The sequence below is a fragment of the Eubalaena glacialis genome, chromosome 10 (genome assembly GCF_028564815.1).
Source record: "Eubalaena glacialis isolate mEubGla1 chromosome 10, mEubGla1.1.hap2.+ XY, whole genome shotgun sequence".
NCBI classification, from domain to species: Eukaryota; Metazoa; Chordata; class Mammalia; order Artiodactyla; family Balaenidae; genus Eubalaena; species Eubalaena glacialis.
In genome coordinates, this window is record NC_083725.1 from 95,938,964 (window position 1) to 95,965,580 (window position 26,617).

Here is a 26,617-nt window from a genome sequence, read left to right on the forward strand (position 1 = left end):
AACTACATTGAGAGATCTGACAGTACCTTAACCACTTCAAGTTTAGCATCACCAGTGAGACAGACTGACATTATGTGTGTCCTCATGAGTGCAATAAGAATTACGAAGCATCATTATGTACTTCTCATGAAGTAGCAAACAGACAAATCCAGAATTTGGGATAGCTTACATTCAACTGACTTGGATTCCTCAAAATAAAAAGTCCATGTCATGAAGTCAAGGCAAAAGGGGTCTGGCATTAGAGGCAGAGTGGAGGCACTGTTCTAAATGTAAAGAGACATAACCAAATATAATTGTTGAGTTTTGATTGCATCCTACAGAGAGCTTTAAAATATCAAACATTTTGACAACAATTGAGGAAAATTGGAATGTGACCTCTGTATTACGTGTTATAATGACAGTGTTGAATTTCTTCAAGTCTAATAATGATACTTGGTTATACAGCTGAATGTCCTATTCCTAGGAGATGGAACTGAATTATTTAAGGATACAGTTTCTTGATGTCCACAAGTTATTTTCAAATAGATTAAAAGAAAGTAGTATATATGTCTGTGTATAAAGATAAAACAAATATAACAAAATGTTAACAGTTGTTGAAACTTAAGTGATGGGTATACAGGTTATTCATTGTACTGTTTCAGTTTTTCTGTGGGTTTAAAATATTCAGAATAAAAATCAAGGGGAGAAAAATATATTGTTCTGAATTACTCTCAAGATGTATAAGCTTGAAATTTTCTAGGAGAGTTATCGGGAAATAGTGTTAATTATCAATTCATTTGAACTATCTACTATATTCCAGAGACTGTTAGAATTAGAGGGACTTTAGAGATTATCCTATCTGGGTCCCTTATTCATACAGGTGAGGAAATAAGTCCAACAGTAATAGAGTCACTTATTGAAATCACATGGTAAGCCAGTAATAGCACTTGGACAGTGAATTCAGCTCTCCTATTTTCCAGGATATTGCTCTTCCCAATGTACCATGTTACCTCTTCCAGTAAAAGGACTTTGTTGTAGGTAAAGTTGAACTAAGAAAAATGCTATGTATTATTTTTCTTCCCAGTGTATCTTCAATATGTTCCCCCGCATTTTGACAGTATTGTCAGACTGTGTTTGATCTCTTGATCTGTAGGTCAGGAATTTAGTCAAAGACTTATGCTACTTTTCATAATTGCTCTCCTAGAAATTTTTTGATCATCTGGTTTGAGCTGTGTGTTTTTTGTCATTTATTTTTATCATCCTCTAGTTTAAGCTATGAAGAAGGACATCCTTCTCACTCTGAAACAGATCTCCTTCAGAGACAGACTTTTGCAGCCTCTCATCAGCTTCCTGGATATGCTGCCACACCTCAGCCAACCGGTAAAAATTCTCTTGTGAAATATACCACAAATCTGCGTACATTTAGTGAATAAGCAGAAAAATCAATTTTCACATGTTGGGTTATGAAAGTATACAGAACATAACAGTTTCATGGGAAATGTTAAAATGAAAATGAGATTAAAAGCTTTGTCTTTTACTGCTAGGGAATATCTGTATAACTAATTAGTAGGGAGATCTTTTTTTCATGCATCTCTGTAGATTTTAAATTATAATTATGCTTGAGCAAATTAATATTTGTTGCTATTCATAATAAAACAGTTTAGGATTGTAGAACTTCTGACCTCAAATGTCAGAGATTCCTTTTTAAAATAGGATCCGGAATATCATTTTATATTAACATATATTTTTACTTTGGGATACATTTTATCTTCAAATATAGGTCTTTCTGGAATATTTGATACTAGTGTGAACAATGCCAGCACTAACACTAAAGAACCTTCAGTGATGAATTTTCTCTCTGCTGTTGAATCCCGAACTGCTCAGGCTGCTTCTTCAGGAACTACTCTTTTACCACAATTCAGGGCCCCATCCTGGCAGACAGGTGATTCTTTGTTTTCAGAATTTTTAAGTCCTTTAAAAATATGGATAAAATTTCACTTTTGATAGTCTTGTCATTATAGTAGTGTGGCTGAGAGTGATGTTAATTATTGATTTTCCAGTGAACTTTAAAACCTGGAATTTTTCACTATTTTAAGGTGGACAAAATTCAAGAAATTGTTACTAGCAGAAATTCAGTTTTAGCACTCTGATGAAAACTAGCAAGTTGAAGAAGGCAGGTAATTGTTAAAGATAAATCCTAGATATAAAGTTTTTATCTCGCAATTTAAGTAGTTACTTGTTTACTTGAGAGGAGGAAAGATTAAATTTTTATTTTTATTTTTTTTTCCTATTTCACCTTTATAGAGGTGTAATTGACATATAAAACTGTAAGATATTTAAAGTGTACATTGTGGTGATTTGATATACATTTACATTGTGAAAGAATCCCCACATCTGGTTAATTAACACAGCTATCACTTCACATATTTATCTTTTGTGGGGGGCGGTTGGTGAAAGAGTAAATTTCATTTCTTTTAGTGACTTTGGGCTGGATAGGTGTGGTACGGTAAAAAAAACAGTCTTGGAACTGATTTCATCATTAGAGTTATGTAAAGTTATCCTTAACTGAACAGAGTAAGTCAGTCTTTAGTAAAAGCCATTACAAGTTGATATATTATGTACTTTTCTTTTTAAAATTTATTTATTTATTTTTATTTTTGGCTGCGTTGGGTCTTCGTTGCTGTGCACGGGCTTTTTCTCTAGTTGGGGTGAGTGGGGGCTACTCTTTGTTGCGGTGCGTGGGCTTCTCACTGCGGTGACTTCTCTTGTTGTGGAGCACGGGCTCCAGGTGTGTGGGCTTCAGTAGTTGCGGCGCACAGGCTTAGTTGCTCTGCGACATGTGGGATCTTCCCCGGACCAGGACTCGAACTATGTCCCCTGCACTGGCAGGCGGATTCTCAACCACTGTACCACCAGGGAAGTCCTATTATGTAGTTTTCTATTTTATTTTTCTTATTTCATTTTTCAACTGTTTCCCTCCCCCCAAAATTGTTTGTATATTTTTTTATTTTTTGCAGGATGACAGAAAGGTTAGGTTTTTTTTAAGGTTTCATTTTAAAGAATATATTTTTAAGTAATAGCTATAGGAAATAATATTTTACATTCTGATGTAAACTCCATTAATAGAGCTTCTCCGTATGTCTTAGAAACATTTTTTCTGCTTCCAAAGAAACAATGTTTTAGTGTGAAATAAAGCAATATTAAAAAACACAATAGGGGACTTCCCTGGGGTCCAGTGGTTAAGAATCCACCTTCCAACGCAGGGGATGCGGGTTCAATCCCTGGTTGGGCAACTAAGCCCGCACACCGCAACTAGAGAGCCCGCGGGCCACAACTGCTGAGCCTGCACGCTCTGGAGCCCACGTGCCACAACTAGAGAGAAGTCCATGCACCACAACAAAAGATCCCATGTGCTGCAACTAAGACCCAATGCAGCCAAATAAATAAATAAATATTAAAAAAATAAAACTACACAATAGCTTTATTTTTTGCTTCCTGGAATAGTTTTACATTACATGTATTTAGTTAGACTTTCTATCTCAGTTTCTATAATTACATTATTTTAAACATTAATTCTAAGCACTATTTATTCCTTCAAGAGTAGCTAGATATTTTCTGTCCTTGTAACGGTAATCCTTTTTCTGTCTGCATTGCGAGGCTTGTGGGATCTCAGTTTCCTGACCAGGGACTGAACCTGGGCCCCAGCAGTGAAAATGCCGAGTCCTAACCACTGGACCTCCAGGGAATTCCCACTTTTTTGACATTTAATGGAAAGAGGAGAAAGAAGAATATTTTTGAAAAGGGCCAGAGAATCTTTTTTCCCCAATTTTTCCAAAATGAAAAAGAGTTTATTTTAATGGAAATTCACTAAAAAATGTGTAAACAGACTTAGAGAACGAACTTATGGTTACCGGGGGGAAGAGTAGAGGGGAGGGATAGACTTGGAGTTTGGGATTGACATGTACACACTGCCATATTTAAAATAGATAACCAACAAGGACCTACTGTACAGCAAAGGGAACACTGCTCAATGTTCTGTAATAACCTAAATAGGAACAGAATTTGAAAAAGAATAGCTACATGTATATGTATAACTGAATCATTTTGTTGTACACCTGAAACTAACACAACATTGTTAATCAATGGTGCTCCAATATAAGATAAAATTTTTTTAATGTAAACAATAAAAAAGTATATAAAATGGAAAGTGATAGTTCCTAATTACAGTCCCCCTTTTTAGGGAAGAGTTAACAGTTTGGTATTTACTCTTCTTTAATATCTTTGTACATCAAAACTTTTTTTGTATATCCACCTAAGCAATGTTTATAGCATCAGTATTATTAGGATATGCCATAATTATTTTACCAGTCTCCTGTTGATGGATATTTAGGTTGTTTCTACCTGTTATTCACAATAACTATAATGAATATCTTGTTTGAATCTTTGTGTCCACTTATTTCCATAGGGTAAATTTCTAGAAGTGGAACTTTTGGATCGCAAGGGTATAACATGTTTTTACTTTTGCTGTATGTGGCAAGAGTGCTGTCCTGAAATGTTAATACTCTCTTCTTGACAGTGCTTTATTAATTTCTGATTAGCTTTTTTTGATAAGCATGCATCTATTGTTATTAGAAGTTGTTCATAGGAAGTCAAAACTTGAAATGCAAGGAATTTTTAAAATGCATTTATTTTGATAAAAGAAACTTTGCACTGTTAATCTCACTATTATTTTCAGATTTATTACGTTAAATGTAGGAAATTCAGTTTCAATTTTAATGTTATGAACATTTTAGTTTGTCCATTGGTATTTTGCATTGGGATTTCAAGGGAAATTAATCATTAGAGATTATGTACATTTTTACTGTTTTCTTAATTATCAGATGACCTTATCTGACTATATATATGTATAATCTCATATTTATGTAACAATCATACATATGAAGTGCTGATACCTTTGTAATTTTGTTCCTGCCTTATGAAAGCTAGCTATTTTGAAATGTATTTTTGAAAATTTATGTGCAGAACTAATTTGTCAGGCTTTTCAGTTTTAAAGAGATTTTGATGGATTGAAGGTTATAGAAGTTTTATAAGTCTGTATTATGAAAGCAGATATGTGTTTGTGCTGTAACTGCATGAGCATATTTGTTTTCTTTTCGTAGGTATGCATTCCTCAGCAGCAACTGAGCTGTTTGTTACTGGACCTTTGCCAACCACTGGAGCACTTCCACCCTCTGCCCTCTCTGCTTATCAGCATCCCACCACCTTCAGCAATAGAAACTTTGCCACCACCTCACCTTTGGTGCTTCAGGATTCAACTTTTAACACTACATCGAATGGAATTTTAAATCCTCATGATCCTTTGCTGCAAATCAAGACTTCCCAGGGAACTGTTCCAACCGCTTTGGCATTTGAGCGCCTGGGCAGTTCTGTGATAAGTAACAGCATACCACCTCAGTCTTCAACATACCGCTCAGCTCAAGAGTCTGCACCCCATCTTTTACAACCTCAATTTAGTTTGTTGCCTTCAGCACTTGGAGGAGCCCAGCAAACTCCTCAAGCCTACGGTTCAACTCTCTTTACTAGTTCTACTGCTTCCATTGAAAGAGCTCTTCTTCGAGAATGTAGTGTTATTAAACACCATCAGCGGCCTTCAGGTACCCAGTCTATTCAGGCACAACTGACTGGTTCACAGCATTCCTTACACAGTTATCTATCAAATGCAAGTGTGGTTAATTTTCAGGAAACAAGCAGGCAGTCATCTTTATCCTGTAACCCAATTGGAGATTCTACTCAGGTGAGCAATGGAGGATTGCAACAGAAGACCTCCCAGGTCTCGGTGGAACTTGCTCAGTCCTATTCATCTGCAATTCCATCATCAGGGTATCCTCCTTCTACTACAAAAGTAAAAAGCTGTTCTACAAAACAACCACTAACATCAACCAAGTCCCCCAAACCTCAAAGTATAATTCCTCCTGTGCAAACACTAAGCTATTCCAAACCTTTACATAACCAGAGTTCTGTAATATCAGGCCAAGCACAAATTTATTCTACAGCGCAGCTACCAAGCCTTTTATCAGTTAGTCAGTCTCAAAATTATGGTTTAGTACAGCCGCATAATGTGCCATCTATTGTTCATTCACATGTTTATAGGTCCAGCAAAGTTGAGAAGTTGCCATCCTTATATAAAACATTGACTTTTTCTGGGTCATCTCAGACTATAACTTCTGAAAATCCAACACTTAATTATTCTTCTGATCAGCAAGAGGTATTATCTTCAGTTACAAATGAGAATTACCCTGCTCAAACAAGAGATCTATCTTCAGTTAGCCAGTCTCAGAGTTACTCATCTGGTCACTCTCAGGGTTTATCACCAGTTAGTCAGACACAGGTTAGTTATTCATCTCAGTCACAAGTTTTGTCAGTTGTTAGTCCTTCAGAAAGCTATGCTTCAGGGCAGTCCCTAACATTAACAGCCCCTTCTCTTTCTTATTCTTCTGCCTCTCGGGCTCAGAATATGCCAGATTCTAGCCCAACTCAGAATTATATTTCTATGCATTCTTCCCAAAATGCTCAGACTCAAGGGTCATCATCTCCCCAGTCCCAAAAGTTTTTGCCTGTTGTCCAGTCATCATCTTTTGTGTCCTCTACTCATTGTCAGACATTACAGAATAACATACCTTCCCCTGATCCAAAGTCTTACGCTGAAAGAAAACTTGACTCAAATGTGTATACATCTTCAAAGCAAGAGGATGATTTTCCAATGCAAGAGTTACAGGTATTACAGCCGCAAGTATCTCTTGAGTCATCAACCCAAAGGCTATCTGATGGGGAAATTAATGTTCCAGAGTCAGCTTATAAGGTGTCAAAGACAGATGACAGATATTCCCAGAGCATAATCAGAAGTAATTCCCATCTTGAAGATCAAGTTGTTGGGATTGTTCTACAAGGGTCAAAAAAAGAAGAAAACATAGTTGGTTCAGTGGCACAGCTTAACCAACAAGTTGGCCAAGTCAATAATGCAGCAACCCTTGATATAAAGAAGACAACTAATTTAATGCAAACTCCACAAATAAGGTTGAATACTAAAGACCTAAACCAGCAGCATTCTCTTATACAGAAGGTACATGAAGCCAAGGTCCAGGAGCAGCATGATCAAATAATTAATGCCTCATCTCAGATTCAAATTCCAAATAATGCTTTAGGGCATGGCCATCAGGCATCTCTTCCTAATACACAGGTCCTTTTAGATTCTGCCTGTGATTTACAAATTCTTCAGCAGTCAATACTACAGGCCGGTTTAGGACAAGTAAAGGCATCTCTACAAGTACAGCGTGTTCAAAGTCCTCAACAAATAGTACATCCTTTCCTTCAAATGGATGGTCATATTATTCAGAGCAATGGCGATCATTCTCAGCAGCAACTCCATCCTCAAAATTCTGAAATTATGAAAATGGACCTCTCTGAGTCTTCAAAACCATTACAACAACATCTAACAACAAAGGGCCATTTTAGTGAAACAAATCAACATGATTCAAAGAATCATTTTGTTTCTCTTGGATCAATATGTTTCCCAGAGGCAATGCTCCTCAGTGATGAAAGAAATATTTTATCAAATGTAGATGATATCTTAGCAGCTACAGCAGCAGCTTGTGGGGTCACACCTTCTGATTTTTCCAAGTCAACTTCAAATGAAACCATTCCTGCTGTTGAAGATGGTGATTCTAAATCTCATTTTCAGCAATCATTAGATGTCAGGCATGTGACGTCAGATTTTAACTCCATAGCAGCTACAGTAGGAAAGCCACCGAATATAAATGATATTTCCTTAAATGGAAATCAAGTTACTGTAAACCTTTCACCAGTACCTACTCTTCAGTCAAAGATGACTCTTGATCAACAGCACATTGAAACACCTGGTCAAAACAAAGCTTCTAAAGTAACTTCACCAGTGGTTGGGCCAGGTCATGAAGTCCAGGAGCAAAGTTCTGGCCCATTCAAGAAACAGTCTGCTACCAATCATGAACCTGAAGAAGATAGCGAAGTACCTGTTGATAGCACATTAAATAATAACAGAAATCAAGAGTTTGTTTCTAGTAGTAGAAGTATAAGTGGAGAGAGCGCTACATCGGAGAGTGAATTCACTTTAGGGGGTGATGACAGTGGTGTGTCAATGAACCCGACTAGGAGTACGCTTGCACTGTTGGCCATGGCCCAACCTGGGGAGCCAATCAGCGTCAAGATTGAAGAGGAAAACCAAGATTTAATGCATTTTAACCTTCAGAAGAAGAAAACTAAAGGAAAAGGGCAAACTAAAGAGGAAGACAACAGTAATCAAAAACAGCTGAAAAGACCTGCCCAAGGCAAACGACAGAATCCAAGGGGAGCAGATATATATTTGCCGTATACTCCCCCTTCCTCGGAAAGCTGCCATGATGGTTATCAGCATCAAGAAAAAATGAGACAGAAGATCAAAGAAGTAGAGGAAAAACAGCCAGAAGTCAAAACCGGATTCATTGCCTCTTTCTTAGATTTTCTGAAATCTGGGCCCAAGCAGCAGTTTTCCACTCTTGCTGTACGAATGCCTAACAGGACTAGACGACCAGGAACCCAGACTGTTCGTACATTTTGTCCCCCACCACTTCCAAAGACTGCATCTGCAACACCCACACCTTTAGTGTCTGAAACTGGGGGTAACAGTCCGTCAGAAAAAGCTGATAACGAACTTAAAAACTCAGAACATTTATCTTCACTTTCTTCTGATGAAGATGATCCTGGAGTATGCAGTCGTGATATTTATAAAAGCACCTCTACTACCTTAAATACTTCGGATGCCACTTCTGATAAAAAGAAGAAAACAGGTAAAGTTTTAAAATTTAGATTCATAATTATGGCTTTCCACTTTAATTTTTCTCGCTCTATATCAAGTTTTATGCTTTCTTAGCTTGAAGCAGGCCAAAATGCAAGGGTAGGTAGCTTAGAGACTTACTTTTTTAAATGTTCCTTGCCTATAGGAAAGTTCTGGGTTTTAGGCTGAGTAGTTCTGGTTTTTCTCAGCTTTTTACCACATGCAACATAATTTACATAGTGCACTATCCACACTTTTCTAACCTGAGACATCTTGAAGTGGCTCATGGATATGAGGCATTGTATTGAGGGCCATGTTGTTATATAAACTGGCATATTTTCTTGGTATGCTAATTTTACCTAAAGATCAACATTTTACTATTAAATATGGTTCTTTTGTGTGCAGCATGCAGATTAATATAATTAAGTTAAAACTTTTAAAATTTTGTGCTGGTTCCAAAGTATATGCCCAAATCCTTGGGTGTGTGTTTCACTTTACTCTGTAGTTAAGGGAACATTTCGAGGAACTGTTTTGAGAAGCACTGCCTTATGTAAATGATTGACAAGTAGTATAAAAGTTACTATTTTAAAGAACATGCTGGGCTTCCCTGGTGGTGCGGTGGTTAGGAATCCGCCTGCCAATGCAGGAGACACGAGTTCGAGCCCTGGTCCGGGAGGATCCCACATGCTGCATAGTGACTGGGCCCGTGTGCCACAACTACTGAGCTTGCACTCTAGAGCCCACGAGCCACAACTACTGAGCTTGCGAGCAACAACTACTGAAGCCCGCGCGCCTAGAGCCCATGCTTCACAACAAGAGAAGCCACCGCAATGAAAAGCCTGCGCACTGCAACGCAGAGTAGCCCCCGGTTGCCACAACTAGAGAAAGCCCGCGCACAGCAACAAAGACCCAACAGCCAAAAATAAATAAAAATAAAATAAATAAATTTGAAAAAACAAAAGCTTTTAAAAAAAATAATGCTAAGGAAAAAAGTACTTATAACAATAAAATAGCTACCACCTCTGTGCCAGGAACTATTAGCAATGCTGTAAGATGTGCTTTGTTATCTCCAATATACAGATGCTATAACAGACTAAATGAATTTTCCAGGTCTATACAGTCAGTAAATGACAGAGCTGAAATCCAAACTCAGGTTTATCTAGTTCTAGAACCTGTATTCCTGCCTACCTCTTTTTTTTTTTTTTTTTAATTTATTTATTTTTTGGCTGTGTTGGGTCTTTGTTGCTGCATGCGGGCTTTTCTCTAGTTGCGGTGAGCGGGGGCTACCGTTCGTTGCGGTGCACGGGCTTCTCATTGCGGTGGCTTGTCTTTGTTGTGGAGCACACCTGTGCAGGCTTCAGTAGTTGTGGCATGTGGCCTCAGTAGTTGTGGCTCCCGGGCTCTAGAGCGCAGGCTCAGTAGTTGTGGCGCACGGGCTTAGTCGCTCCATGGCATGTGGGATCTTCTCAGACCAGGACTTGAACCCGTGTTCCCTGCATTGGCAGGCGGATTCTTAACCACTGCACCACCAGGGAAGCCCCTGCCTACCTCTTTTGTATGAATAGAGCGGTGCTTTATGAGTAAAACCTTGTTTTGTGATGTACTTTTCAGCTTCTCTCCAGATTTGAGACTACCTTTTTAACTACTAAAGTAATATGAAACAGCTGGTATCCCAAATATTCTATTAGCATAAATTTCTGCTAAAACATTTGTAAAGAATTCTCATTTTGTTATACAAGGAAATTAGCATAATGGAAAATCATTGTTAGAGTCAAAACATTGCAGATGTGGCTAATCCTAGTAAGGTTTTACACTCTATTCCCCCAATTCAGAGTTCTTTGCAATTACTGTTATATTCCCTCCTATGTTCCTAGAGCAAACATTTTATAATCTCTGTTATAAAACATGAATCTAGAACTAGTTTCTTCCAGACAACAGTTATTATCTCATTTTTAGTTAAAAATCACCACCATCAACCCGATCCTTACTAGTAGGTCTTTGAAATTCTCCCTTTACCATCCCCATTGCCTCCTCATCTGTGAGAACTCATCATCTCTTGCTTGGACTATTGCAACAGACTTCTCATTAGAATCCTTCCCATCAGTCTCTACACTAGTCCGTCCTCCACATTGTCATCACACTTATCTTTATAAAAAAGGAAAACCAATTGTTACTTCTCTGCTTTGAAATGCTTCTTGTTGCTCCATGGGAAAAAATTAAAATAATGTGTAAAAATTCTCCCTTTCCATGTTTCACTCTTGCTCCACCCTTTGCACTTCCCCTCTTCTGTGACAACTGAATTTCTCATTGTTCCTTGGACCTGTGAGCCCCTGTCACAATTGTGCTCCTTTTGGGCAGGTTTTTCTCTACCTAGGCCTTCCTCTTGATTTTTTAGCCCAGCAGACACTTAGTTATCTTTGAAGACCATCTTCAAAGTCACTTTGTGGAAGTTACTCCTGGCAGAATTAGTGCTTATATCCTCTAAATTCCCACAGCCCTTAAATATTTCTGAAGGGCAGAAGTTTTAAATTGCAGCAAGGTCTAGTTTATCCATTTTTCCTTTTATGATTTGCACTTTTTGTATCCTAAGAAATCTTCGCCTAGCCCATAGTCACAAAAATTTTCTCCTGTTTTCTTCTAGGAATTTTAGAGTTTTGCATTTTACATTTAAGTCTAGGGTCCCTTTTGAATTTTTTTTTTTTTTTTTTTGGTATAAGATATGTGGTATGGGTTGAAGTTAATTTTTTTTTCACATAGAAGTCCAGCTTTTCCAACACATTTGTTGAAAAGACAGTCCTTTCTCCATTGAGTGCTTTTTGCACCTTTGTCAAAAATTAATTGTATGAATTCATATTTGTATGAATCTATTTCTGGACTCTCAATTCTGTCACATTGATCTATGTGTTTATGCTTTCACCAGTACCACACTGTCTTAATTGCTATAGCTTTACAGTAAATCTTGAATGAAATAAGGCAGTGTGAGTCTTCCAAATTTGTTCTTTTTCAAAATTGTTTTGCCTATTCTAGTTTCTTTCCTTTTCCATTTAAATGTTCAAGTCAGCGGTCGGTATCTACAAAAAAATCCTTCTGGGATTTTGATTTCCTTGAATCTGTGGCAATTTGAGGAACACTAAACTGTTAACAATATATTGAGCCTTAATTCATGCACACATGTGATTTCTCTCACTAGTCTTGTGTAGTTTTTGGCATATTGTTTTGTTAGATTTATTCCTAAGTTTTTTGGGGTGCTATTTATTGTAAGTGACACTTTCTAAAATTTTCAAATTCCAATTATGCATTAGTAGATTATAAAAATAGTTATTTTTTATACATTGATCTTAAATCCGCACAACTGATTTATTTTAAGATTTTTTTAATGGGAATTCCCTGGCGGTCTAGTGGTTGGGACTCCGCGATTCCACTGCAGGGGGCACAGGTTCGATCCCTGGTTGGGGAACTAAGATCCCATAAGCAATGTGGCATGGCCAAAAAAAAAAATGGTTTTTAAAAATTAGATTCCATAGGATTTTCTATGTGGAAAATGATGTCATCTGCAAATAAGGATAGTTTTATTTCTTCTTTTCCAGTCTAATGCCTTTTTCATTCCTGTCTTAATATACAGGACTTCCTATACAGTGTTTAATAAGAGTGCTGAATGTGGACATCCTGAACATGTTCTTGATCTTTGGGAGAAAGAAATCAGTCTTTCACCATTAACTATGATGTTCACTGTAGGTTTTTGTAGATGCCTTTTTTTATTGCATTAAAGAAGTTCCTTATATTTTATAGTTTGCCAACAGTTTTTATAATGAATGGAGGTTGAATTTTGTCAAATGCTTTTTCTTCATCTATTTAAATGATCATGTAGTTTTCTTCTGTAGTCTGTCAGTATGGTAAATTACATTGATTGTTAAATATATCTGTGGCCTTGCATTCTCAGGATAAACTCCACTGACTGTGATATATTATCTCATTTATACATTGATGGATTCAATTTTCTAATTTTTTTGCATCTGTGTTCACAATGAATATTAGTCTGTAGTATTCTTTTTGTAATGACTTTGTCTGGTTTTGGTATCTGGTTATTGCTGACCTCATAAGTGAGTTGGGGAGTATTCCCTTCTTCTCTATTTTCTGCAAGAGATTGGGTAGTATTGTTTCTTCCCCAAATGTTTGGTTGAATTTGCTAGTGAAACCATCTGGACCTGGAGTTTTCTATAAATTAAATTTCTCTGACAGAACTATTCAACTAGTCTATTTCTTCTTGACTGTGTTTCGTATCTTTGAAGGAATTGGTCCATTTCATTAAGTTGTCAAATTTATGAATATAGAGTTGTTAGTAGCATTTCCTCGTTATCTTTTTAATTTCTGTAAGTCCTGTAGTGATTCCCACTCTTACAGTCTTTTTTTTTAATAAAATATGGCCTTTAAAAAAAAATTATTTATTTATTTTTGGCTGCACTGGGTCTTTGTTGGTGCACGTGGGCTTTCTCTAGTTGCAGCGAGTCGGGGGCTACTCTTCATTGCGGTGCGTGGGCTTCTCATTGCAGTGGCTTCTCGTGTTGCGGAGCACGGGCTCTAGGCATGCGGGCTTCGGTAGTTGTGGCACACAGGCTCAGTAGTTGTAGTGCACGGGTCCCACTCTTACAGTCTTGATGTTGGTCATTTGTGTCTTCTCTCTTCATCTTCGTTAGTCTAGATAGAAGTTTATTAATTTTATTGATCTCTTCAAAAGAACAGCTTTTAGTGTCATTGATTTTTCTCCTTTGTTGACAATTTCACTGATTTCTGCTATTTTCATTAATTCCTTTTTCTGTTTGATTTTGGTTTATTATACGCTAGTATTTTTTTTCTAGTTTCATATGGTAGAAGCCTAAATTGCTGATTTCAGACCTCTATTCTTTTCTGCTTTAAGCATTTAATGTTACAAACTTCTCTCTAAGCCCTGCTTTAGCTATATCCCACAGATTTTATTTTTCTTATTTGTTTTTATTTTCTTTTGTTCCAAAAGTTTTAAAAATTCCATTTGGTGCTTTCTTTTTGATCTATGAGTTATTTAGAATCATATTTAAAGATATTCAAATATTTGGGAATTTTCCAGACATCTGTCCTTTATTGATTTCTACTTTGTGTAATTTCAATTCTTTTAAATTTTTAAGGTTAGCTTTATAGCCCAGAATATGGTTGATCTTGATAAATGTTCCAGTGCACTTTAAAAGAATGTGTATTCTGCTGTTGTGTGGATTGTTGTATAAATGTCAATTAGATCAAGTTGGTTGTTAGTGCTGTTCAGATTCTTCTCCTTGCTGATTATCTGTTTACTTGTTCTGTCAGTTACTGCGAGAGGATTTCCAAAGCTTCCAAGTATGCTTGTAGATTTGTCTGTTTTGCTTTTCATTTCTATCTATTATTGCTTTGTGTATTTTGACCTCTGTTTTTAGATATGTACACAGAATTGTTAAGTCTTAGCAAATTGACCCTTTTATCAGTATATAATATCCTTCTTTATCCTTGGTAATAATCTTTATTCTGAAGTCTACTTTGTCTGTTATCAATGTAGCCTCTCCAGGTTTCTTTTGATGAATTGCATGTATATCTTTTTCCATCCTTTACCTTTAACCTATCTGTGACGTTATATTTAATGTGGGTATTTTGTAGACAGTATATAGTTCAATTTTGTCTTTTTTAAAAAAACTCTAATCTCATAATCTCTTTCAGCTAGTATGTTTAGACCATTTACATTTAATGTAATTATTGATATAGTTCAATCTTCCATTTTATCGTTTTCTGTTTCCCCCCTTTTTTGTTCCTGTCTCCTCTTTCCTATCTTTAAAAAAAAAATTATTTGAACTTTTTACCATTTTATTTTTAAATTTATCTTTTTTTTTTTTTGGCTATATCTTTTTGTATTATGTTTTTAGTGGTTGACATAGTGATTACAATCCACTTAGTTAATATTTTTGCTACTTAAAATGTAAAAACCTAAAAACCATAGAGATCTCTTTACCCTTGCCCTTATGTTATATATATTTGTCCTATATATTACCTCTACATATATTGAAAACCCTGATAGAGAAGTAATTTTTGCTTTCAGCAGTCATATATATTCTAAATAACTTAACAGGAGCAAAATAGTCTATTATATTTACCCAGATATTTATAATTGCTGTTGCACTTCCTTTATTCCTGATGTTCCAGGTTTCCCTCTGGTATCATTTCCTTTCAACACAAAGAAGTTTTCCATTTTTAAGACGTTTTCTTTGATTTTCAGGATTGTAATTATTTGTCTGGATAAGGTTTATCCTGTTTGGAGTTCATTGAGCTTTTTGAATCTGTAAAATGTATATCTTTTTCCAAATTAGAGAAGTTTGGGGGCGTTATTTTTTTCTGCACCCATCTCTTTCTCTCCTATGGGACTCCAATGACATAAATGTAAAATATTTTTATATTGTTACTAAGGTTCCTGAGGTTCTGTTTATTTCTTTTTCAATCTTTTTTTCCCCCTCTGTTCTTCAGATTGTATAATTTCTGTTGGTCTGTCTTCAAGTTCATTGACTTTTTTGCCTTCTCAATTCTGCTACTGAGCCTATTCAGTGAATTTTTTATTTCAGATATTTTTTTCAATTCTAAAATTTATATTTGGTTCTTTTTTCTAGTTCCAGTTTCTCTGCTGAGAACTTACATATTTCCATTCATTTCAAAAGTATGTTCACCTTACCTCAGGGAGCATGATTATGATAGCTGCCTTCAAGTCTTTGATAATTTTAACATCTGAGTCACCTTAGAGTGGCATCTGCCAATTATCTCTTCCCTTTGAAGATTGGTCACATTTTTCTGGTATTTAATATATTGAGCAGTCTTGGATTATATCCTGGACATTTTGAGTACAATACTGTAAGACTCTGGGTTCTATTAAAATCCTCTGCAGAATGTTGATTTGTTTTGTTTTAGCAAGCAGTCAGGCCATAAGTTCTGTCTCACCTTTGAGTGATGGTCTGAAGTTAGTTCAGTTTTCAAAGCCTTTGCTCTGGTGCTTTGGATCTGTGAGAGCAGTTAGTCTGGAACTTGGGTGGATGGTAGAGTTTGTTATAGTTTAGATCTCAAAGACTTTGCTATACTAGTTTGGGTCTATTCTGCATATGTGCAGTTTAGGCATGAAACTAAGATTTGTGTGGGTTCATGCACAGAATTAGAGGATACCACTCTCCAGTTCTCTCTTCCTTGGGAATTTCCCTACATGCCCAGCTCTCAGGGTTCCCTTTCCCAGACATTTGGCTAGAAAGCTGGAATTTTCCTTGGATTTTTTTTTAGCTGCTTATGCTTTAACACAGTTCTGTACAACTAGGACTGCCCTTGGGGCAGTACATTGAGAGAAGAGAAAAAAGGACAGGGAATCCTCCTACATGTTTTCCCCCAACTTTATTGAGATATAATTGACATACAACATTTTCTACTCTCTTCATGCCATAGGAGCCCATGCCCCATCCAGGTGCCTCTGGTACACCAAAAAGACAGGTCTTCTGTTCGGGTTTAAGATGTCAGGTTTACTGCCTCTGCGTTGCAGCTCTGTGACTTGGGTTGCCCTTGGGGCAGGGCTGGGAGAGAGAAAGAGAAGAAAAAAGAAATGACAGTGGCCCCCCACATTCTCACTTTGCATGGGGCTCCTTTCCCCACTCCTTTGTCCAGAAAGACAGATTTTCTTGGAGTTTATGTTGTCTGTGTCCTGTGTAGTTCTGCATAGGGGCCACCCTCTAGTCAATGCTAGGTGATAAGAGAGGAAGGAAAGTGAGGAAACACCTCTATATAAAGATTATTTCAGTTTGGGCTTCCCTCCCCAGTCTGCCTGCAGTTACTAACTTTGCAGAGTCTTCTCGTAGTTGCATTTTATGTTTTGTCCAGAGTTTTTATTTGTAATAAGTAGGTCTAGTGGACTTAACTTCATCTTGGTTGGCACCAGAAGCCTTTCATGAATTTTTAAAAATTTATTGTCTTACAGGTTACAGTCGTTATTTCTGATGCTCAAACTGTCCTGTAATGGGCCAGTAGGAGCCCCTTCAATGTTTTGAGATTTTGATTGTGATTACATTGAATTCATAAATTAATTTTAAGGGAGAATTGTTATCTTTACAATATTGTCTTCTCATCCACTTATGGAATGTAGTGTTTTTCTACTTATTCAGATCTTATTTTATGTCTTTTAATATCTTATCATTTTTTCCACATAGATATTCTATATTATAGTTTTACTAGTATTTTAAATATAATTTTCCCCATAGTGTTCTCTCATTGGTTACTGATAATATATAGCAATGATTGATTTTTGTGTCTCCATCGTGTGTTTTGCATTTTTGTTGAATTTCTATTTTAACAGTTTTTCCACCTGATTCTCTTGCACTCTTAAGTAGATAATTATATCTTCTAAAAATAATGGTAACTTATCTGTTTCTTTTTTTTTTTTTTTTGGTAACTTATCTGATTGGCTCAGGCCTCTGTTGTTTAATAGTAGCAATGATAGCAAGCATCCTGGCCTCCTTCTTGATATTTAGTAAAATATGTAGTGTTTGACTATGAAATATATTTGTCAGTTTCTAGTATACCATACTCTTTAAGAAGATATCCTTACGTTTTGAAGTTCTTAAGATTTTTTAAAAATTAACAGTGAGCATTGAATTCTGTCAGATGCTTTTTTGAGCTGGTTCTGATAAATCTGCTTTCTTTTACCCCCACATTCATCTATTACTTGATTTCTTAATGCTAAACCTCTTTGTAAAAATTTCTACCATGAACTCTGCTTGGTCATGATGAATTGCTTTAGTCCACTGTAAGATTTAAGTTGCTAGTATTTTATTTGGGATTTTTACACCTAGATTCATAAATGAAGTGAATGTATAGTATTTTTTGTCTTAATCTTGTTCACTTTTGTATTCAGGAATATGCTGACCTTACAAATTGAATTAGGAAAGTTTTTATATTTGTTTAAATTTGAAAAAGCTTATTCTATATAATTGGGATTTCTAAGAATATATCTGGGACTTTCTAGTTTTTTCCTGATAGTTTGATCTATCTGGGTCAATTTAAGAATGGCATATTTTCTAGTAAAATCATCTCTTTCATTTAGATTTTAAAATTTGTTGTTATAAAGTTGTACATACTATTACCTCATAAGTTTGTAGTCTCCTCTGTTTCTGTAGGTATGTTCTCTTTCTTGTTCCAAGTGATTATTTGAATCTTTTTCCTTAACAATTTTTGGAAGATTTGCCTATTTAATGGTTCTTTTCAAAGAACCAATGTACTTTTGTTTTTGTTTTTTTTTTTTTGCTCCTATCATTTTTTACTCACTTTTTCTTAATTTCTGCTTTTATCAGTTCTTTTCCCCTATCTTCCCTGGGTTGAATATTCTCTTGCTGGCTAGTTTGTTATTTGTTTGCTGTCTAATGAATGGCATTAAAGTTGTAAGTTTCCTTTTTTTTTCACCACACTCTGGCTCTATCCCTCTGGTTTCAATTTTTAATGCTCTCACTGTCCTTTCTAAATGGTTTGTCATTTCATTTGATTTCCTTTTAACCCAAGAGTTATTAAGAATAGTGGGGTTTTGCCTGTTTCCCAGTAGATTTTTGGTTTTTTGTTGTTTTTGGTATTCCTTTAATACTAACTTATGGCCCTGTTGTATTGTGGTCAAAGGAATATGGCTTAAGTAATGTCTACATTTTGAAATTTGTGGAAATTGTGTTAGTAGCTTGGTAAATGGTCAATTTTTATAAATATCCCATGAGTACCAAGTGCTAATAGGTTTTATTTGTAACATTTTTCAAGTCCTTTATATCTTTTTATTTTTTGTGTAATGTAATAAATGATATTAGGTTATTTAAGAAAATGTATATGTACATGTTGCAAGTAAATGATAGGTCTGGAATTTGCCTTAAACTATCCCAGCAAATATAAAAGAGGTGACAGAAAGATAAATTTATCAAAATGTTTGTGCTTGTTACAGTTGGGTTATGGTATGTGAGGGTTTGTATACTCTACTTTTATGTATGTTTTAAATCTTTAATAAAAAGGTTTTTTTAAATCCTCCCTATCCTTATTTGTTTTTAGATTGCTTCATCTGTTGATTCCTGAAAAGGGTGTGTTAAAGTATACAACTATGTTTTATTGTTTTTCTAATACTGTGTAGTTGATGTTTTGAACCCATGTAATTGGGTGTTTAAAATTTTACTACAGTTAAATTTCCTTTTATCATAATAAAATCTCTCTTTTTCACATTTAATTTCCCATTTCGGTTTTTAATATTGCCATACTAATCTTTTTGTTATTGTTAGCATTTTTAGTATATTTTCCATATCTCTTCTTTCAGAACATTTTTTTCTTGTGAGATATAACTCACATATGGAAATATGATACACATAAGGAAAACACACAGAAAATTCCCATAAATTTGAAAATGCAGATATTAGTTAAGACATATTCCCTGACCACAGTGCAGTAATTTCATAAAAGAATAGCAGAAAGGAAAAAAGAGACAAAGAAATAAAAGTAAGTTTTTCTTTCTAAAACTTCTAAATAACTTCTGCTAACTTCTAAATAACTCATGGCTTTAAAAGGAAACCAAAGCTGAAATGACAACTCACTTAGGACAGTGGAGCATTATATTTTGGAACCAAGGGGATGTGCCAGGAATGTGTGGGGCAAAGAAGAAAATTTATGGTGTTAAATGCTACTCATTAGAAAGCAAGAAAGTTCAAAAATAAATTGAGTTTTAAAGTAAATCCAGCTCATAATCTGTAGAACTAACCACTGTCTGAGTTGGATGGTAATCACTTCCTTGCTTTTCTTTTATAAATTTTACCACCTGTGTATGTATCCCTATACTTTTGTTTGGCTCATTTTAAAACTTCTCATAAAGAGCATCATACAGTATTGTTAAGTTTTTCCTTCCGCTAATTTGGAAGCTATTCTTTTTATAAAATATTTCCTTAACTTTTTATTACGGAAATTTCAAACATAAAGTTACAAAGATTGGTATAATTAACCGATTTATGAATCACTCAGTTTCAGTAATCATCAATACATGGTCAGTGTTATTTCATTCTTATCTTTACCTACCCTCTCACCCCCCCGATGATTTTGATGAAATATTTCTGTTCTTCACCTGGAGATAATAGGGATTACAATATGCATTTTCACTTTCTCAAAATCTATTAGTATCTTACTCTCCTCCTGAATAACATAAAGACTCTGAGCACTAAAACTCCATTTTACCCCCTCCTAACTTTAATGTTACCATGTATTTTAATATTTGCGTTTTTTTCTTTCTGGCCGCGCCACGTGGCTTGCGGGATCTTAGTTCCCCAACCAGGAATCAAACCCTGTCTCCCGGCAGTAGAGGTGCGGAGTCCTAACCACTGGACCACCAGGGAATTCCCCCACGTATTTTAATTCTATCCTGTTTTCTAATACTCAACAAGAAACAGTGTATTAAATAGTCAGTGTTTGCTTAGGTTTATTTATATATTTACCATATTGCCCTCCATTCTTTCTTGCACCTCACATCTCCTTGGGATGACAAGCTTATGACTAAAGCATGTCCCTTACAATTTTCCTTTTCTGAGGGTCTGCTGGTGGCCGTATCTCTGTTTTTGTTCATAGATAGCTATGTGATTTGTTTTGCCATGTAACTTAGAGTGTATTTTCAAAATTCAGTGACATTGCTATAATAAAATCCCTTTTATTCCTTCATTCATCCATTATTTATAAGAACAATGTTTCCCAGTTCCTTTATCAATAAAAATGAAGGACAGAAATAAAATTGGTTGTAAAACCTATCTCAATAAGTAATATTCACCCATGAGTCCATAAACGAGTAAGTTTTAAATGCCACATCCACTCAAAAGAAGCATTCTTTTTACATTTACATTTGCTTTACATTAAATTTGAAAAAATATTAATTTAGATCTATGGTATTATAATGTATTATAAGTATTATAATGTTAGAAGTGTTTAATATATAGAGCCTTCCAGTCACAAGACATAAAAAATTGATTTCCATTTATATACATTTTTGAGGCAGAAAGTATGATGTATAGTTATAGTAGCATAAAAATATATTACATTAGGATAAAATTCTGCAATCTAATCTTGAATGATTAGATTATTTTCTCATTGTTATTGAGATATGATTGACGTACAGGCTGTATAAGTTCAAGATACACAGCAGAGTGACTTGATAATTAGATTATTCATTTGTATTTCCTCAACAGGCCTCTCCCTTTGATTGGGAGGAGTCATATAAATGTATGAGGATAGTTTTAATCTGGGATACAGATCAGGTAGGCTGGCTGGTGACAGCTACTAGACCCCCCCCCAGCCCCTCCTCCCCCCTAATTAGCTAGAATACAGGAGAGATGTACTCTAGTTGCCAAGCACTGTAGTTCACTCATTTCCCTTGCCTATCTGCTTTTCCATTTTCTTCTGTGTTTCATAGGTCTGGATTTGTGTTGGGCTCTGCTTTGATTCCCTCTCAACCCCTCCTGTAGGCAGGTAGAGTTCACTTTCTTCAGGGAACAGTTTTTCCATTTTGGCCTGTGATCAAGCCACCCCTGCTGCCTACAGCTCAGCATAAGCAAGGGGATCACTGCCCTTCCTGTTTTATTTACTTATTATTGTATATATTATTATTTTAGTTCATCAGCACTACTCAAAATTACCACTGCAGTGCTACATGTTCTTTTTATTTGTTTCTCAACCTGGAGCTTCTCTATCAGCTCTAGGCTTCAAAGTCCTTTTATAACAGCTTTGTTAAATTGTAATTCACATATCATAACATCCACCCATTTAAAGTGTACAATTCAGTGGTTTTGTAGAGTTGTATAACCGTGACCACAATCTAATTTTAGAATATTTTCATCATCCAAAAAGAAACCCATTATTAGTCAGTCCCCACACCCACGCTCACACCCAATGATAGGCAACCACTAATCTATCTTCTCTATAGATTTGCCCTTTTTTGGACATTTCATGTAAAAGAAATCATATAATATTTGACCTTTTGTGACTAGCTTCTTTCATTTAATGTAATGTTTTCAGTGTTTATTCATGTTGTAGCATATATCAGTACTTCATTCCTTTTTATTCCCTAATAATGTGGATATACCACATTTTGTGTATCCATTCATCAGTTGATGGACATTTGGGTTTTTTCCACTTTTTGGCCATTGGAATAATGCTGCTGTCAACAGTCATATACAGGTATTTGTGTGGATTTATTTATTTAGAAAGTGGAATTTAGAAGTGGAATTCCTTGGTCATATGGTAACTTCATGCTTAACATTTTGAGGAATGGCCGAACTGTTTTCTATAGTGGCTGTACCATTTTACATTCTCTCCAGCAAGGTACAAGGGTTCTAGTTTCTCCTCACGCCTGCTAGCATGTTATTGCCTGTATTTTTTGTAGCTATCCTAATAGCTGTGAGATTGCAATTATCTACTGAAGTTGCGTTGAGCTAAGGACTTAGAGTGTTGAACGGCCTTTCATGTGCTTATTGACAATTTTTATATCTTTGGACAAATAGGTCCCTTACTTTCTTTTTTTAAAAAATAAATTTTATTTATTTATTTATTTATTTATTTATTTATTTATTTAGGCTGTGTTGGGTCTTTGTTGCTGCGCGCGGGCTTTCTCTAGTTGCGGCGAGTGGGAGCTACTCTTCGTTGCGGTGCGCGGGCTTCTCATTGCGGTGGCTTCTCTTGTTGTGGAGCACGGGCTCTAGGCCCACGGGCTTCAGTAGCTGTGGCACGTGGGCTCAGTAGTTTTGGCACACGTGCCCTAGAGCACAGGCTCAGTAGTTGTGGCGCACGGGCTTAGTTGCTCCGCGGCATGTGGGATCTTCCCAGACCAGAGCTTGAACCGTGTCCCCTGCATTGGCAGGTGGGTTCTTAACCACTGCGCCACCAGGGAAGCCCTCGCTCACTTTTTAAATTGGGTTCTTTGTCTTTTTTATCATTGAGTTGTAAGAGTTCTTTATATATCCTGGATACAAATCTCTGGCAAGTACATGATTTGTAAGCAGTGTTTCCCATTCTGTAGGTTATCTTTCCACTTTTGTGATGGCATCAATTGCAGCACAAGTTTTTTTTTTTTTAATAAATTTATTTATTTATTTATTTTTGGCTGTGTTGGGTCTCGTTGCTGCACGCAGGCTTTCTCTAGTTGTGGCGAACGGGGGCTACTCTTCGTCATGGTGTGCGGGCTTCTTATTGCGGTGGCTTCTCTTGTTGCAGAGCACAGGCTCTACTCGCTCGGGCTTCAGTAGTTGTGGCACGCAGGCTCAGTAGTTGTGGCTCGCGGGCTCTAGAGCGCAGGCTAAGTAGTTGTGGCACACGGGCTTAGTTGCTCCGCAGCATGTGGGATCTTCCCAGACCAGGGTTCGAACCCGTGTCCCCTGCATTGGCAGGCAGATTCTTAACCACTGTGCCACCAGGGAAGCCTGCAGCACAAGTTTTAAATTTTGATGAAGTCCAGCTTATTTTTTTCTTTTGTTACTTTCTAGGGTCATGAAAATTTACACCTATTTTTCTTCTAAGAGTTTCATGATTTTAACTTCCACATTTATGTCTATGATCCACTTTCAGTTAATTTTTGTATATGGTGTGAGGTAGACATCCAACTTTATTCTTCATTCCTATCCAGTTGTCCCAGCACCATTTGTTAAAAAGCTTTTTCATTCTTCCCCCATTGAATGGTTTTGGCACCCTTGTTGAAAATCATTTGACCATAAATGCAGAGTTTATTTCTGGACTTTAATTCTACTCTTGATCTATATGTCTATCCTTATGCCACTATCACACTGTCTTAATTACTAAAGCTTTGTGGTAAAGTTTTGAAATTTCTGAAATGTGAGTCTTCCAATTTTATTCTTTGTTTGCGGGATTTTTTTTGGCTATTCTGGCTCTCTTGCATTTCCATATGAATTTTAGGAATAGTTTGTCAGCTTCTGCCAAAAATGCAGCTAGGATTTTTATAGGGATTATGCGGATTCTTTTTTTTTTTTTTTTTTTTTGGCTGACCACACAGCATATAGAATCTTAGTTCCCTGGCCAGGGATCAAACCCACACCCCCTACAGTGGGGGTGGAAGCGTGGAGTCTTAACCACTGGACCGACAGGGAAGTCCTTGCTTCTTTTAATCAATTTGGGAGTATTGCCATCTTTACAACGTTGAGATTTCCTATCCATGAGCACAGGATGTTCTTCCACTTATTTAGACCTTTAATTCTTTCAACAATGTTTATAGGTCTCAGAATGTAAACTGTGTACTTCTTTCGTTAAATTTATTCCTAAATAGTTTCTTCTTTTTGATGATATTATAAATGGAATTTTGTTCTAAATTCGTTTTTGGATGGCTCATTGCAAGCATTTCGAAATACAGTTGATTTTTATATATTTATCTTATGCCCTGCAAACTTGCTAAATTTATTTATTCTAATATTTTTTAGTGGATTCCTTAGGATTTTCTGTATACAAGATCATTTCATCTGCAAATACAGTTTTATTTCTTCAGACATCCTTCTTAGGGGGAAGCATCTCATTTTTTACCATTAGGTATGATGTTAGCTGTGGGTTTTTTGTAGATGGCCTTTATCAGGTTGAAGAAGTTCCCTTCTATTTTTAGGTTCTTGAGTGTTTTTATCATGAAAGTGTTTAAATTCATGATACTGAATTTTGCCAAATGCTTTTTCTGTACCTATTCTGATGATCCTGTGGTTTTGTCCTTTATTATATTAATATGGTGATTGATTGATTTTCAGCTGTTAAAACCAAGCATGCATTCCTAGGATAAAAGCCACTTGGTTATGATGTATAATTCTTTTATATATTGGTATATTTGCTCATATTTTGCTGAAGGTTTTTGTGTTTGTATTCATAAGGGATACTGGTCTGTAGTTTTTTCATGATATTTTTGTCTGGAATAATACTGGCCTTGAATGAGTTGGGAAGTGTTTCCTCTTATTTTTTAGAGTTTATAATGGATTGGTATTAATTCTTACTTAACCGTTGATAGAACCCACCTGTGTACCCATTTGGGTCTGTGCTTATCTTTGTGGGATGTTCTTAATTTCTTTTATTCCCTTGTTATTGGTCTATTCAGATGTTCTCTTTCTCCTTGAGTTCTTTTGGTAGTTTGTGTCTTTCTAGGAATTTGTCCATTTCTTCTAAGTTATTTGTTAGCATACAGTTTTTCATAACATTACTTTATAATCCTTTTTATTTCGGTAGCTTCTACTGCTATTTCAAAGTATTTGGGGGGGTGCTGTTTTTGTTTTCCACGTCCAGTCAGCTTTTCTTCTTCTAGGAATTCACTGTTTCAGTTGGCTGACCCTTCCTTGTCTTGCATCACTTTTTTGTCTCTATTCTTTTAAAAATATTTTTGTGCTAAATAGTTAAGTGGAAGTAGGGGTAAGTTTAGGTCGATGGAGGTTCTCTGTCTAATTGTCATCCAGATGTAATTCTCACCACTTCGGTTCTTGGAAGTTAACAACCATTCTTTAATTTCATTGTTTCAAACAATTTGATGGCAAAAATAATAAGCTCTTTCTTTGTAAACTGTTCAGATTTTACTCAAAGCAAGTAAATGTTTAATAATTTGTATTACTAATTTGCATTTGCTTGATCTAGTTTCAGAAGCCCTACAGGTGGCAACTACTAGTCCAACTGCCAATACTACTGGTACTGCTACTACTTCCTCCACCACTGTGGGTGCAGTTAAGCAAGAACCTCTCTACTCTACTTCATCTGCAGTAAATATCCTGGAAAATATAAACTCTGCAGAACCCCCAAAGTCCATCGAACTTGATGGTCTTCCTTCAGACCAGTTTGCAAAAGGACAGGACACTGTTGCCATAGAAGGTTTTACAGATGAGGAGAACACAGAAAGTGGAGGAGAAGGCCAATACAGAGAGCGTGATGAATTTGTGGTAAAGATAGAAGACATAGAGACTTTTAAGGTGATGTGAATGTTCACAGGTATAAAGGTCATAGCTTAATGGGCGTGCCCTATGGTAGCCTTCATGATGACTTTTAATACCATGCATCTAGCTTGAATTGTGAAAAGTTATATTTTTATAATTATTCTGTTGTCATAATTGTTAAATAATGAAATCAAACTAGAGATGTCAGGTATTTTGAAAAGGAAAATAGCTTAAAATAATTTTAACTCATCTCTGAGTTTTGTGTATTTCTGACTGGTCAGTATATTGCATTTAGCTACTAGTAATTAGAGCAGTTTTGAAATGTTAATTTTTTTCAAAGCTTCCAAGTCATTTGTATTATTAGAAGTTTGGAGAAAATGGTTATTTATCTAATTTAAAAGTTTAAAGAAAATAACAGGAATACAGTGTAAAAGTAGAATTAGACTTTTTTCACAATTTCAAATTGCAGAATGTTACAATTTCATATAAGAAATTTTTAGCAGTGTTTAAGACTTATTTTGGGGTTTTTGTTTGCTTGCCTTTGATTTTATTTTTTAATTGGGGTGGAGAGAAATGGTATTAAAAATACAATGAAGAACATAATATTTAAATTATCCATATTCCTTCCATTCACAATTAACTGTTGTTAATATTTTAGCATATTTGTTTCTGGTCTTTTTGAATATGTACATACTGTTATAAAATTGCATAAATAATGTATGACAATATCATTAGTGGAAAACTTTCCAATAGCTATACAAAAGGGTAATGGGTTACTTTGCATGTTTGTGCTCCCTGTTTCTGGAAGAATTTAAGCAGAGATTGAATA

General features: G+C 35.8%; 1 protein-coding gene across 4 annotated transcripts in view; it reads left to right on the forward strand.

Annotated features, from left to right (window-relative positions):
- The window catches only part of QSER1 (glutamine and serine rich 1), a 75,830-nt gene that overhangs the window by 32,062 nt on the left and 17,151 nt on the right, over window positions 1-26,617 (forward strand). For 2 of the 4 annotated variants that reach the window (XM_061201550.1, XM_061201552.1), the window contains exons 2-5: window positions 1,247-1,359; window positions 1,760-1,921; window positions 5,139-8,837; window positions 25,496-25,824. In XM_061201550.1, coding sequence (XP_061057533.1) covers window positions 1,247-1,359; window positions 1,760-1,921; window positions 5,139-8,837; window positions 25,496-25,824 — 4,303 coding nt within the window. The remainder of the gene's footprint in view (window positions 1-1,246; window positions 1,360-1,759; window positions 1,922-5,138; window positions 8,838-25,495; window positions 25,825-26,617) is intronic. The other 2 variants (XM_061201551.1, XM_061201554.1) reach the window with 2 other exon arrangements.